This window comes from Mustelus asterias, unplaced genomic scaffold (assembly GCF_964213995.1).
Source record: "Mustelus asterias unplaced genomic scaffold, sMusAst1.hap1.1 HAP1_SCAFFOLD_107, whole genome shotgun sequence".
NCBI classification, from domain to species: domain Eukaryota; kingdom Metazoa; phylum Chordata; class Chondrichthyes; order Carcharhiniformes; family Triakidae; genus Mustelus; species Mustelus asterias.
The window spans coordinates 181,672-196,514 of NW_027590151.1; the positions used below are offsets into that span (position 1 = coordinate 181,672).

At 45.8% G+C, this 14,843-nt stretch overlaps 2 protein-coding genes across 2 annotated transcripts in view; one reads left to right on the forward strand and one right to left on the reverse strand.

Moving 5' to 3' along the window:
• The window catches only part of LOC144484438 (uncharacterized), a 156,495-nt gene that overhangs the window by 103,898 nt on the left and 37,754 nt on the right, over positions 1 to 14,843 (forward strand). The window contains exon 17 of the mRNA XM_078202970.1: positions 4,222 to 4,730. Within this exon, the coding sequence (XP_078059096.1) occupies positions 4,222 to 4,730 (509 nt within the window). The remainder of the gene's footprint in view (positions 1 to 4,221; positions 4,731 to 14,843) is intronic.
• Positions 1,044 to 14,843, reverse strand: part of LOC144484431 (uncharacterized) — a 40,273-nt gene continuing 26,473 nt past the window's right edge. The window contains exon 3 of the mRNA XM_078202964.1: positions 1,044 to 2,131. Within this exon, the coding sequence (XP_078059090.1) occupies positions 1,044 to 1,802 (759 nt within the window). The 5' untranslated portion in view covers positions 1,803 to 2,131. The remainder of the gene's footprint in view (positions 2,132 to 14,843) is intronic.

Below are 14,843 nucleotides of genomic sequence, written 5' to 3' on the forward strand. Positions count from 1 at the left end.
GAGATTTACCGGGATGGTTCCAGGAATGAGGAATTTTATCCACAAGGCTAGGCTGGAGAAGCTGGGATTGTTCTCCTTGGAGAAAAGGAGATGGAGGGGAGATTTGCTCGAGGTGTACAAAATTAAAATAGGTTTAAATAATGTGAAAAGGAAAAGCTGTTCCCATTAGCTGATGGTGCAAGGATGAGATGCACAGATTTATATATTCTTAGCGAGAGATGCAGGGGGATGTGAGAAAGGGATGTTTTATGCAATGAGGGGGAATGAGCTGGAACTCACTGCCTGTGAGGGTGGTGGAAGCAGAGGCAATGAATGATTTAACAAGGAAAATGGACGGACACTTGCAGGAAATAGAACTGAAAGGATAAAGGGATAGAACGGGGCAATGGGACTGACCAGTTTACCCCATGAGAATAATCCCGGAACTGAGAGCATTTAACCCTCTGAAAACGCTGGTGTTACTTTTCTCTGGAAAACTGAAGACTGATGGAATCAAGATTATGAAGGGGTTCAATAATCCAATAGGGATTTCAGTGAGAAACCTCTTTACCCAGCGAGTGGTGAGAATGTGGAACTCACTATCACAGCCAGTGGTTGAGGTGAACAGCATGAATACATTGAAGGGGAAGCTCGATACATACATGAGGGAGAGAGGAATAGAAGGATATGCTGATGGGGGGGAGATGAAGAGGGGTGGGTGGAGGCTCATGTGGAGCATAAATACTGACACAGACCAATTGGGCCGACTGGCCTGGCCCTGTGCTGTAGACTCAATGGAACAGAGACAAATGTATTTAATTTAGAGCTACTTGAAGGAGAAATAGGATTTACTATCCAGTATAAAATAAATGTCCTTCATCAGCTTGTGTGGTTCATTTGTGGAAATGTGCTCTCCCAGCCCACTGGAAGCAAAGTTGTGAGAAAGACCAATCCAGCAGAGCTGGACCTTCTGATCCTCCCAATTCACCAACTGTCAGAATGAACATGGTTCAGTCCTGGGTGTGATTAACAGCAGCAATAACAGCAGAATCCAATCCCTGTCATCACTTGTGAACTCGCTGGTGGTTGCGCAGGTAGGTTGACCGACTGAATCTCTTCCCACACTCAGAGCAGGTGAATGTCCTCTCCGCAGTGTGAAGACGCTGGTGTATCTGCAGGCTGGATGAATCAATGAATGCTTTCCCACACTCAGAGCAGGTGGGTGGCCACTCCCCAGTGTGAATCCGCTGGTGTGCCTTCAGGAAAGATGACCGACTGAATCCCTTTCCACACTCAGAGCAGGTAAACGGCCTCTCTTTGGTGTGAACTCGTTGGTGTATCCGCAGGCTTGATGAGTCAATGAATGCCTTCCCACACTCAGTACAGGTGAATGGCCTCTCCCCAGTGTGAACGCGTTGGTGTATCCGCAGGTTGGAGGAGTGAGAGAATCCCTTTCCACAATCAGAGCAGGTGAATGGCTTCTCCCCGGTGTGAACTCGCTGGTGTGCCTGCAAGTGAGATAACCGACTGAATCCCATCTCACACTCAGAGCAAGTGAATGGCCTTTCCCCAGTGTGAATTCGCTGGTGTGTCAGCAAATCAGATGAAGTAGTGAATGTCTTCCCACACTCGGAGCAGGTGAATGGCCTCTCCTTGGTGTGAACCCGCTGGTGTCTCAGCAGGTGGGATGAATGAGTGAATCCCTTACCACAATCACAGCAGGTGAACGGTCTCTCCCCAGTGTGACTGCGTCGATGAATTTCCAGCTGAGACGGGGATTTGAATCCCTTCCCACAATCCCCACATTTCCACGGTTTCTCCATGGTGTGGGTGTCCCTGTCTCCAGGTTTGTTGTTCAGCTGAGGTGGCCACACAAAGCGTCTGTACAATCTCTTCCTGGTGTAAATGGTGATGGTCTTTCAAACTATGTAACTGTCACTGGAACAGTCTCACCCAGATGTTTGTGTCTTGCTGCTTTTCCAGTCACACTGATGTTTAAAACTTTCTGAAGCAAACAGAACAGAAAGACATTTCTCCTTCGAGATTCAAAGGCTAATGATATTCAGATCCCGATAATCGAGTGACTCTGTCAATTCTTCACTTGATGCTTGATTTGAATTTTGTGTCTGCAAATTCTCCCCCTTTGAAGATCCTGTAAAAGAGGTTTACAAATTTCATCACCGTCAGTTAAGGATAGAATCTACAATTGGCATTTGTTAATTTCTATGAAGCATTATTTTCTATCTTGTTCCCCGAAAGCTGTAAATAACTGTCCCACACACTCCCTGCATTACCTGGAGTATTGTGTGGAGCTTTTGTCTCCTTACTAAAGGAAGGATACACTTGCAATAGAGGGAGTGGAGCAAGGGTTCATTCGACAAATCCCTGGAAGGGTGGAAGTTTCCTCAGAGGAGACTGGGCCTCTATTCTCTCAAAGTTTCGAAGAATGAGGGCTGATCTTCTATAACTCAACTGAGTTGAGGAGGAACTTCTTCACACAAAGGTTGTGAATCTGTGTAATTCCCTGCCCAGTGAAGCAGTTGAGGCTATCTCATTGAATGTTTTTAAGGCAAGGATAGATACATTTTTGAACAGTAAAGGAATTAAGGGTTATGGGGAGCGGGCAGGTAAGTGGAGCTGAGTCCACAAAAAAATTAGCCATGATCTTATTGAATGGTGGAGCAGGCTCGAGGGGCCAGATGGCCTACTCCTGCTCCTAGTTCTGATGTTCTTATAATAACTCTAGATGTATCAATGTTGTTATGATCCCTATGAATACAATAACCTTAAAATTAACAAATTCCCAGACAAACCCAATGGAATAAACAAAGGGAAAGATTTCACCTTCTAATAAATCTTGCAATAATCAAATTAAAATCAACATCAATGAATCATGCATTAACAGACAAACAGTATTTGAATAGACAGGATAAATTTCACTTTAAAAAGCTCAGACAATAAAACAGGTTCCACAAAATCACAAACATTTCCCCCCATCACCATATTTGGCTCCAATTCCAGTTCCAGAGTCCCACAACTCTCTGTATTTCCCAGGGGGAGAAAGAAAGTGTTTTCCTCACAGATGTTGTCCAGAGGATGAAGTTTGAGTCTGTGGTGAAGCTACAAACAGAAGCTGTTCTGTTTCAAATCAAACTGCGGGACTGGGAAGAAAATGATGGGAAGAGATTTTGCAAAGTCCCCTCCCCTACTCCCTCAGCTGGCAGCCCAGCACGCAGGCGCAGAGAGCGCTGCTGAGCCGAGCTGTCCGGAGCAGGCGCAGAGAGCGCTGCTGAGCCGAGCTGTCCGGAGCAGGCGCAGTGCGGCTGCCGCCAGCGGTCGCTCTCGATCTCTTTTTGGAGCAGCAGCCGCCGTAGAGAGAGGGGGGAGGGGGAGATCACTGAGCGGCTTCTCGCTCTGGCCGGAGCCGCCAGCCGGTTGCCTGGAAACCGTGGCTGGAGGAGGTGCAGGGGGAGGGGAACAATGGGCGGGGGCGGGGCTCCCGGGTCCGCGAGCCGGGCCTGCGCCATGGAACCCCGACACGTCACTACGAAGCCCAGTAATTCCGATTGGCTGATTTAGGCAGCGCTCCATTGTGACGTCTCAATGCGGAAATTGGCCACCGAGCTTCAGATTAAAGCTTCCACTTGGATTTGAAAAGACTTCGGCCATCAGTGAGTGGAAAAGCAGCAACACACTGCCACACCCGAGTGAGAGTGTTCCAGTGCACTGACTAAAGAGCTTTAACCAGTTACACAGCCTGAATAAATATCACACCATTCACAGCAGGGAGAGACTGTACCCGTGTTCTGTGTGTGGACAAGGCTTCAACTGATTGGCCACCCAAGGGAGAGGCAAGGACACCTGCACCATGGAGAAACCATGGAAATGTGCGGACTGTGGGAAGAGATACAGAGCCCCCTCTCTGCTGGATGCTCATCGGCGCAGCCACACTGGGGAGAGGCCATTCATCTGCTCTCAGTGTGGGGAGGGATTCGCTCTGTTGCCCAGTCTGCAGTCACACCAGCGAGTTCACACTGGAGAGAGACCGTTCACCTGCTCTCAGTGTGGAAAGGGATTCACTGTGTTATCCACTTTGCAGAGACACCAGCGAATTCACACTGGGGAGAGGCTGTTTATTTGCTCTCGGTGTAGGAAGGGATTCAACCAGTTATCCAATCTATGGACACACATGCGAATTCATACTGGGGAGAGGCCATTCATCTGCTCTCGTTGTGGGAAGAGATTCACTCGGTCATCCGACCTGCGGACACATCAGCACGTTCACACCGGGGAGAGGCCATTCACCTGCTCTCAGTGTGGGAAGAGATTCACTCGCTCATCCGACCTGCAGAGACACCAGCGAGTTCACACTGGGGAGAGGCTGTTCACCTGCTCTCAGTGTGGGAAGAGATTCACTCGGTCATCCGACCTGTGGAGACACCAGCGAGTTCACACTGGGGAGAGGCCATTTACCTGCTCTCAGTGTGGGAAGGGTTTCAGTCAGTTATCCACCCAGCAGAAACACCAGCACATTCACACTGGAGAGAGGCCGTTCACCTGCTCTCAGTGTGGGAAGAGATTCACTCGGTCATCCGACCTGCGGAGACACCAGCGAGTTCACACTGGGGAGAGGCCATTCACCTGCTCTCAGTGTGGGAAGGGATTCACTCGGTCATCCCACCTGCGGAGACACCAGCGAGTTCACACTGGGGAGAGGCCATTTACCTGCTCTCAGTGTGGGAAGGGTTTCAGTCAGTTATCCAACCTGCAGAGACATCAGCGAATTCACATGGGGAGAGACCATTCACCTGCTCTGAGTGTGGGAAGGAATTCACTCAGTTATCCCACCTGTTGAGACATCAGTGAAGTTACACTGGGGAGAAACTGTCCACCTGCTCAGTGTATAAAAAGTGTTCAGAATTTCATCACAGCTGCTGAGGCACCAACAAGTTCACAGGGGTTGGATTCTGCTGTTATTGTTTCTGCTCTCAATTACATCCAGGACTGCATTTTGTTCATTCTCACAGTTGGTCAATGGGGAGGGTCGGAGGGTTTCTTTCTGCTGGACTGGCCGGTCTCACAACTGCCTCCAATGGGCTGATGCTCTTTGAGTCTTGTTGCAAATACCTGGTTTTAAATTTCTCAAGGATCACAGAGTGACCGGGTGTGAGGAAGTTCAGAGATATTTAGTCAGCATTTCTGTTTGAAACCTCCCAAACGCCCATCCAATTTCCTTTGTAATTGTTTATTGTCTCCACTTCCTCCACCCTCGTAGGCAGCGAGTTCCAGGTCATTACCATTCGCTGCATCAAAATATTCTTCCGCACATCCCCCCCTACATCTCTGACCCAAAACTTTAAATCTGTGACCCCCTCGTCCTTGTCTCATCAGCTAATGGGAACAGCTTTTCTTTGTCCACCTTATCTAAATCTGTCAGAATGTTGTCCATCTCTATTAAATCTCCCCTCAACCTCCTTGGGGAGGGAAACAAGGGAAGCAACCCCAGCCTGACATCGACAATAAAGAACAAACTAACAGAATATGTTAGTACCTGAAATCAAATGGGAATGTTTAATTTCTGTTTTAAAGATATTGTGAATATATTGTCCTGGACAATAAAGGAATTGGAATAACTCACCTTAGGTGTGGTTGAATGGAATATACCAATCTGGTATCCACCTACAGTCCAGTGAAAGTCTGGAATGTGTAGCTGGAATTCTCTCCCCAATATCACTGTGGATGTACTTACACGATGTGGAGATGCCGGCGTTGGACTGGGGTAAACACAGTAAGAAGTCTCACAACACCAAGTTCAAGTCCAACAGGTTTATTTGGTAGCAAACGCCACTAGCTTTCAGAGCGCTGCTCCTTCGTCAGGTGAGTGGGAGTTCTGTTCACAAAACAGGATTTTTTATGATCAGAACTCCCACTCACCTGACGAAGGAGCAGCGCTCCGAAAGCTAGTGGTGTTTGCTACCAAATAAACCTGTTGGACTTTAACCTGGCATTGTGAGATTTCTTATGGTGTACTTACACCTCAGGCATTGTAGCAGTTCAGGAAGGCAGCGTTGGCGCTGATCGTGGCCGAGGCAGCTACATACAGCCACATATTCTGTTATAATTGAAGGACTGCAGATTGAATGTGAGGCATTATGGGACTGGACTATCTTGACCACATTCCTGTGACTGCTCAGTTTCTGCAATCATGAACCATTAAAGCTGCTTAGCAAAGCCCCGACAGAGGACCTGGTGAGACGATTTATTCAGAATGAGTTTGAATTAAACTTATTCCAGGACCGGCTGATGTTCAGCGGCTGAGATACCTGAATCTGTGAACGGGAGGTCTGACCAATCAACAAACAGTGGCAGATAGTTAGTTAAGAAGTTAAAAAAGCATTCTCAGGCATTGTTTAAATTATTTTATCCCAAATTTGTGATGAGAACTGTGAGGGACATGTGACCCATTAGTCAGTGAAGTAACGGTATACTCCAAGTAGCACTGGACTGAAAAGCAGATCTCTGAGAGTTGATTCTAATGGCTATAATCCGACCCAAGCATGGCCAGTGAAAAATCAGAGCTCGAGTGGGTACTGGACAGGTCTCTTACCTGCTATTTGGAAACTAAGAACAAGAAACTTATCGATAAAATTATTAGAGAATACAGCTAACGTTTCGAGTCTGGAAGACATTTCATAACAGCTCTTATGAAGGGTCATCCATACTTGAAACATTGGCTCTATTCTATCTCCACAGATGCTGTCAGACCTGCTGAGCTTTTCCAGCATTTTCTGTTGTTTTTTCAGATTCCAGCATCCGCAGTATTTTACTTTTGTGATAAAATGATTCGGTCTAATTGGAAACCCCATGAGCCTCCCGCAAAACAGAGGGAGTGGTGGCAAAAGGGGAAAAAGGATAAGGATGATAGAGTCTGGGTTCTGATTCTCCGAGCCCATGTGGAATCAACAAAATGAGTGAAGCAGTTTGTAAAGAACAGAAGTTATCCATCCCTAACAAAAACTGATCAAATTAAAATAATTAGGTTATGGAATATAACAAAGAAATTAAGAGCTGAAGTTTACAATCTAGTTTGTTTTGATTTTTATACTTGTGTAAAGTGGGATTATTGAGGGCCAATATTTTTCTGCTCACTCCACATCCCTTTAGGTTCTGTAGAAAAGTTAACCCTTTCAGCAGACAGTTCATTTCTTTTCAAATCATCTGAAAACTCGTGTCTATTTTAGTTTATAATTGAAGATTTATGGGAATTGGCTAAGATGGGCTTTCGACATTTTTAAAGTATAAAGAAGTGGTCTTGAGAAGCCAATTTGGTAGAGAGAGGTGGAGGGAGATATGTTCACAGAGAAGTCCGTTCAATTGTTAATGTTAAACTTTCTCTATTCACTGTTAATCGACACTCTGTTTTTTATCTTTCTGACTTGTTACATTTTTAATGGTTAATTAACTTTCTGAATTCACGATTTAAAGTATTCTTTCTAGCCATATGGTTAAGACACTGGAACCTGGTGTGATTTATGATTAGGGAGGTTATTGTAAACAAGAGAACCCCATAAATCTCAATACAAATAGATTAAACTTCTTACAAATGGAATGCAATCCTTTATTATGAGAGAAATTGAACACAGTAGTAAAGATGTTATGCTTCAGTTATACAGGGTGTTGCTGAGACTGCATCTTGAACACTCGGTGCAGCTTTGTCTCCTGTTTAAGAAATGATACAAATGCATTGAAAGTGGTTCAGAGGAGGTTTAATAATTGCTTCCCAATTCTTGACCCTCACAGGATAAATTTTGTCCGATTTTCCTTGTATTCACCTCTGACAAAGAATCATCCTGACTCAAAATGTTGTCTCTATTCTCTCTCTGTCGATGCTGTCAGACTTGCTGAGATTGTCCAGCATTTTCTGTTTATATTTCAGATTCCAGCAGCAGCAGAATTTTGCCTTTATACCAGTTCTTGTTGGATAAGGAAATCTAAAGTATCGGCTGTAGAATGACAGTGTGGAATGCTACACAGACAGATCAGCCATGATCTCAATAAACAGTGGAGCAGACTCAAAGGGCCAAATGGCCAACTTCTGCTCCGATGTCGAATGTTGGTCGCAATTTTCTGAGAATTGTGAAACAAGGCTGGAAGATTCACCTTGCTCGTGTTAAAACCATCGCTGTGAAATTCAGTTCTGGGATTAAAGGTTGCCAGACTGGAAAAGGAAAACAATGGAAATACACTCTTGGGGAGTGAAAAGTCACCTTGCCGGACTCATTCTTGGAGAATTGAGTGTCAACATTCCAAGGCAGAGTAAAACATAACCATTGAGTGGGATATTTGAGTGTGTTAAGAGTAAAAGGGCAAAGTTCAATTTTACAGCTTAAGAGCTATGTTTCTACAAAAAGTGTTTACTCATTGTTGCTTCCAGTTTGTCAAAGTAAAAGTCATAAAACTTGAAGTTTGTCTTGTGATTCTTTCATTTACTCAATGGGTTTAAATTCATTTCTTTAAATTATTGATCATTACAGAGGTCCTAATAATTCATTTAAAGCCCCAAGTTTCGACTTCCCATTTGAGCCTGGGGCACCTTTCTGTCTCCCTATTGCTCGTGTCAATGACAGCCAGGCGACGGAGCTGAGGGCTGAATTTAGCTGAGAATAACGGGGCCTGCGCCCCAGTTGGGAAACTGCCCTGGGCGTCGCACTAATAGAGAGACAGGAAGATGCTGGAGGACTGACTGGGAAATGGGCCTCCAACCAATTGTTATAGCTGTCTCTCAGAGCGAAAGAGAAACCCGTCTCTATAAATACATATACAGGAAGAGGCTGCACTGAAATCTGCCCCTTTTAACCTGCACAAAAGCAGGAGGCTGAGAATGACAGGCTGCAGGAGGAGTCCATTCAGCCCATCGTGCCCCTGCTATCTCTTTGAAAGGACTCTCTGATTCATCCAACTGCTCTGTTCTTTCCCCACAGCCCTGCAAATTCTTCCCTTTCAAATCTTTACCCTTTGGAAAGATTCTATTGAATCTGCTTTCAGGCAGATCAGAACAACTCGCTGTGTCAAAAAATAAAATAAAATCTCATCTCCCCCTCTGGCTCCTTTGCCAATTACCTTAGAGGGATCACTTTCTGTTAAAGAGCCTGCCAACCCCTCTCACCTGCTTTCCCGAAAGTGCATCAATATAATCAGAAAAAGTCCAGGAAAATCAAATTTTTACTGATAAAAGTTTATTAATGAAACAGAACATGGTTAAAACAAACAGAAAATGACTTGAGGATCAAAGACAACCAGAGTAAAAGGATGTTCACAATGTTCTGGACACAAATGGTTTCTCTTTAATTCATCTGTAGCCTGTTCCCTGTCCTCTTTGTGGAACACCTCCGCTCAGTCCACAAGCATGACCCTGACCTTCCGCTTGCCATTAGAATTCACCACCTTGCTCTCACACTCACATTTCTGTCCTCGGCCTGCTGCAATGTTCCGGAGAAGCCCAACACAAGCTGGACAAACAGCCCCTCATCTTCCGATGAGGCACTTTACAGCCTTCTGGACTCAACATTGAGTTCAACAACTTCACACCCTGAACTCTCTCCTCCATTTTGATTTGTTTTTTATTTGCCGAGTGCCAGTCTGCAACTTGTTTTCATGTTTCTTTGATTCCAGACAGAGCTGTCCTTTATTCTGCCATTAACACTTACTCTGGACCAATGCTTTGTTTCTTTACGATGTGGAGATGCCGGCGTTGGACTGGGGTAAACACAGTAAGAGTTTTAACCTGGTGTTGTTAAAACTCTGATTGTTTCTTTACCACAACCATTACCTCCCTTTGCCTTTTGTTCCGGGACATTTTTGTCATTTAATCTCACCCGCCCTCGAACCAATCCCTGACTTTCCCTTTTGTTCTCCCTGCCCCTCCCCCCTTTCTCAGCAGCATCAAACCCATCACATTTCTCCCTCTCTTTAGTTCTGAAGTAGAGTTACATTGGACATAAAAAGTTATCTTTGTTTCTCTCTCCACAGATGCTGCCAGACCTGCTGCGATTTTTCAGTTCTTTCTGTATTTATTTTAGATCTACCTGTAGTGGTAGGAAAAACATTATTTACTATCCAGGATAAAATAAATATCCCTCATCAGCTTTTGTGGATCATTTCAGTGAAATGTGCTCTCCCAGGCTCAAAGAGCATCAGCCCACTGGAAGCAAAGTCGTGAGACCGGCCAGTCCAGCAGAAAGAAACCCTCCGACCCTCCCACTTCACCAACTGTCAGAATGAACATGGTTCAGTCCTGGATGTGATCAACAGCAGCAATAACAGTCATCACTTGTGAACTCGCTGGTGTCTCAGCAGGAGGGATGAATCACTAAATCCTTTCCCACACTGAGAGCGGGTGAATGGCCTCTCCCCGGTGTGAACTCGCTGGTGTTCTCGCAGGTTGCATGAATCACTGAATCCCTTCCCACACAGAGAGCATGTGAACGGTTTCGCTCCGGTGTGAACTCGCTCATGTTTCCGCAGGTTGGATGAAGTTCTAAATCTCATTATGCAGAGAGAGCAGGTGAATGGCCACTCCTCAGTGTGAGCGCGCTGGTGGGACACCAGATCCTGAGACCTTTTGAATCCACTCCCACAGTCAGAGCATTTAAATGGTCTCTCATTAGTGCAAGTGACTTTGTGTCTGAGCAGGCTGGATGACTGAGTGAATCCCTTCCCACACAAAGGGCAGGTGAATGGTCTTTCCCCGGTGTGAACTCGCTGGTGTGTCTGCAGGTTGTATAATGTTCTCAACCTTTTTGTGCAGTGAGAGCAGCTGAACGGTCTCTCCTCAGTGTGAATGCGCTGGTGGGACACCAGATCCTGAGAGCTTTTGAAGCTGCTCCCACAGTCAGAGCATTTAAAGGGTCACTCATTGGTGTGAACTCACTGGTGTTCCCACAGGTAGGATGATGTTCTAAATCTCTTTGTGCAGTGAGAGCAGCTGAACGGTCTCTCCTCAGTGTGAATGCGCTGGTGGACCAACAGTTGGTGAGAACTTTTGAAATCTTTCCCACAGTCAGAGCATTTAAAGGGTCGCTCATTGCTGTGATTGACTTTGTGACGACAGGCTGGATAAATCACTGCATCCCCTCCCACACACTGAGCAGGTGAATGGCCACTCCCTCGTGTGAACTCGCTGGTGATTCCGCAGGTGGGATGATCTTCTAAATCTCTTTGAGCAGTGAGAGCAGCTGAACGGTCTCTCCCCAGTGTGAATGCGCTGGTGATCCATCAGATCCTGAGACCTTTTGAATCCGCTCCCACAGTCAGAGCATTTAAAGGGTCTCTCGCTGTTGTGAATGACGTTGTGTCTCTGCAGGCTGGATAACCGGGTGAATCTGTTCCCACACTCGGAGCAGGTGAACGGTCTCTCCCCAGTGTGAACTTGCTGGTGTCTCAGCAGATTGGATGACTGAGTGAATCTCTTCCCACACACCGAGCAGGTGAACGGCCACTCCTCAGTGTGAACTTGCTGGTGTTTCCGCAGGTTGGATGATGTTTGAAACTGCTTTGTGCAGTGAGAGCAGCTAAACAGTCCCTCCTCAGTGTGAATGTGCTGGTGTGACAGCAAGTGGGATGACCTTCTAAACCTTTTTGGGCAGTGAGAGCAGCTGAATGGTCTCTCCCCGGTGTGAGTGCGTCAGTGGGACACCAGAACCCGAGAGCTTTTGAAACCAGTCCCAATGTCAGAGCATTTACAGGGTCTCTCACTGATATGAGTGAGATTGTGACTCAGCAGATTGGATGACCGAGTGAATTCCTTCCCACACACAGAGCAGGTGAACGGTCTCTCTCCAGTGTTACTGCGTTGATGAGTTTCCAGCTGAGATGGGAACCTGTATCCCTTCCCACAGTCTCCACATTTCCACGGTTTCTCCATGGTGCGAGTGTCCTTGTGACTCTCCAGGTTAAACAATCAGTTAAATCTCAAACAGAACACGGGTACAGTCTCTCCCGCTGTGAATGCTGCGATGTATTTTCAGGCTGTGTAACTGGTTAAAGCTCTTTCCACACTCACTGCACTGGAACACTCTCACTCGGGTGTGTGTGTTTGTGTCTCGGTGCTTTCCAGTCACACTGATGTTTAAACATTCTGAAGCAGAAAAAACAGAAATATTTCTCCTTCTAGATTCAAAGGTCGATGATGTTGAGGTCCAGTTGAATTGACGACTATCAGATCTTGATGTGATGTTTGGTTTGGGATTTCTGTCTATGGATCTTAACCTTCTGATATCCTGTAAAGGAGTTTGCGGCAGAAATCAGTCTGTGCAGGATCAAAATTCAGAACTAAAATTCTAGTTTCTAAGGAACATTCTTTCCCCACTCATTCCCCTAAATCTGTAAATTGGTTAAGATACAGGGGGTTGTGATTGGTCATGTTCTTGACCTTGCTGCCTGTGAGGGGAGTCAAGCAGAGATGGTCAGTAATTTTGAATGTGATTGGATGGGTGCTGCAGGGTTACAGAATGGGACCCACTCCAGACCGACAGAATTGCTCGGCAGGGACTGGAGTTGTCCAATGAACTCCTCCTGTGCTGTAATGACTCTGACTGGAAATATATGACGTAGCTACAGTACTATATTACAAGACTAGAAATAATAATAAATGTACTTTATTGCAGAACCATCCGATATTTATCACATAACAACACTGGTCATAGTAGATTCACCAGGATGCTGCCTGGGCTGGAAAGTTTCAGCCATGAAGAGGCTGGTGAGGCTGGAATTGTTCTCCCTAATTCAGAGAAGGCTGAGGGGGGCCTGATTGGGGTGGACAAAAATATGAATCCTTAGTTCAAGTAACTTTAGTCACTGGGTCAACATCCAGATTTAAGGTGAGGGGCAGGAGATTTAGAGGGGAATTGAGGGAAAAGATTTTCACCCAGAGGATTGTGGAATCGGGAACTCGCTGCCTGAAAGGGTGGGAGAGGTGGGAACGCTCAACATTAAGAAGCATTTAGATGAGCACTTGAAATGCCTTAGCTTACAAGGCTATTTCTGTCCTCAGAATTATAAAGCACAGCAAGAGGCCCTTTGGCCCATCGAATTTGTGCCAGCTCTCAAGCATCGATCTGTTCTAATCCCACCTTCCACCATTTGGTCAGTAGTAGCCTTGTAAGCGATGGCATTTCAAGTGCTCATCGAAATGCTTCTTAATGTTGAGTCCATATCCACAGATCTCTAAAGGTTGCCACTCAAGTGGATAGAGCTGTGAAGAAGGCCAATAGTGCGTTAGCTTTTATTAACAGGGGGTTGGAGTTTAAGAGCCGTGGGGTTATGCTGCAACTGTACAGGACCTTGGTGAGACCACATTTGGAATATTGTGTGCAGTTCTGGTCACCTCACTATAAGAAGGATGTGGAAGCGCTGGAAAGAGTGCAGAGGAGATTTACCAGGATGCTGCCTGGTTTGGAGGGTAGGTCTTATGAGGAAAGGTTGAGGGAGCTAGGGCTGTTCTCTCTGGAGCGGAGGAGGCTGAGGGGAGACTTAATAGAGGTTTATAAAATGATGAAGGGGATAGATAGAGTGAACGTTGAAAGACTATTTCCTCGGGTGGATGGAGCTATTACAAGGGGGCATAACTATAGGGTTCGTGGTGGGAGATATAGGAAGGATATCAGAGGTAGGTTCTTTACGCAGAGAGTGGTTGGGGTGTGGAATGGACTGCCTGCAGTGATAGTGGAGTCAGACACTTTAAGAACATTTAAGCGGTTATTGGATAGGCACATGGAGCACACCAGGATGATAGGGAGTGGGATAGCTTGATCTTGGTTTCAGATAAAGCTCGGCACAACATCGTGGGCCGAAGGGCCTGTTCTGTGCTGTACTGTTCTATGTTCTATCACTTCCTCGAAAAACTCAATCAATTTAGTGAGACACGACCTCCCCTTCACAAAACCATGTTGTCTCTTGCTAATACATCCACTTGTTTCCAAGTGGGAATAAATCCTATCTTGAAGAATCCACTCCAATAATTTCCCTACCACTGATGTAATGCTCACCAGCCTGTAATTACCTGGCTTGTTCTTGCTACTCTTCTTAAACAAAGGAACAATATTGGCTATTCTCCAATCCTCTGGGACCTCCTCTGTTTGTGGAGATGCCGGTGTTGGACTGGGCTAAACACAGTAAGAAGTCTCACAACACCAGGTTAAAGTCCAACAGGTTTATTTGGTAGCAAATACCACTAGCTTTCGAAGCGCTGCCCCTTCGTCAGGTGGAATGGGAGATGTGCTCACAAACAGGACATACAGAGACACAAACTCAATTTACAGAATAATGATTGGAATGCTAATCAAGCTAATACAGCTAATCAAGTCTTAAAGGTACAGACAATGTGAGTGGAGAGAGCATTAAGCACAAGTGAAAGAGATGTGTATTGTCTCCAGACAGGAGAGCTAGTGAGATTTTGCAAGTCCACCTGACGAAGGGGCAGCGCTCCGAAAGCTAATGGTATTTGCTACCAAATAAACCTGGTGTTGTTAGACTTCTTACTGTGTTTACCTCCTCTGTAGCCAGTGATGATACAAAGATTTCTCTCAAGGCCCCAGCAATTTCCTCCCTTGCCTCTCTCAGTATTCTGGGGTATATCCCATCAGGCCCTGGGGACTTGTCTACCTTAATGTTTCTCAAGAACCCCAATACCTCCTTTTTGATGTCAACATGACTCAAACTATCCACACACCCTTTCCCAGACTCATCATCCACCAAGTCCTTGTCTTTGATGAATACAGACGCAAAGTACTCATTTAATACATCGCCATTTCCTCTGCCTCCACACATAGATTCCCTCCCCTGTCCTTGAGTGGGCCAACCCTCTC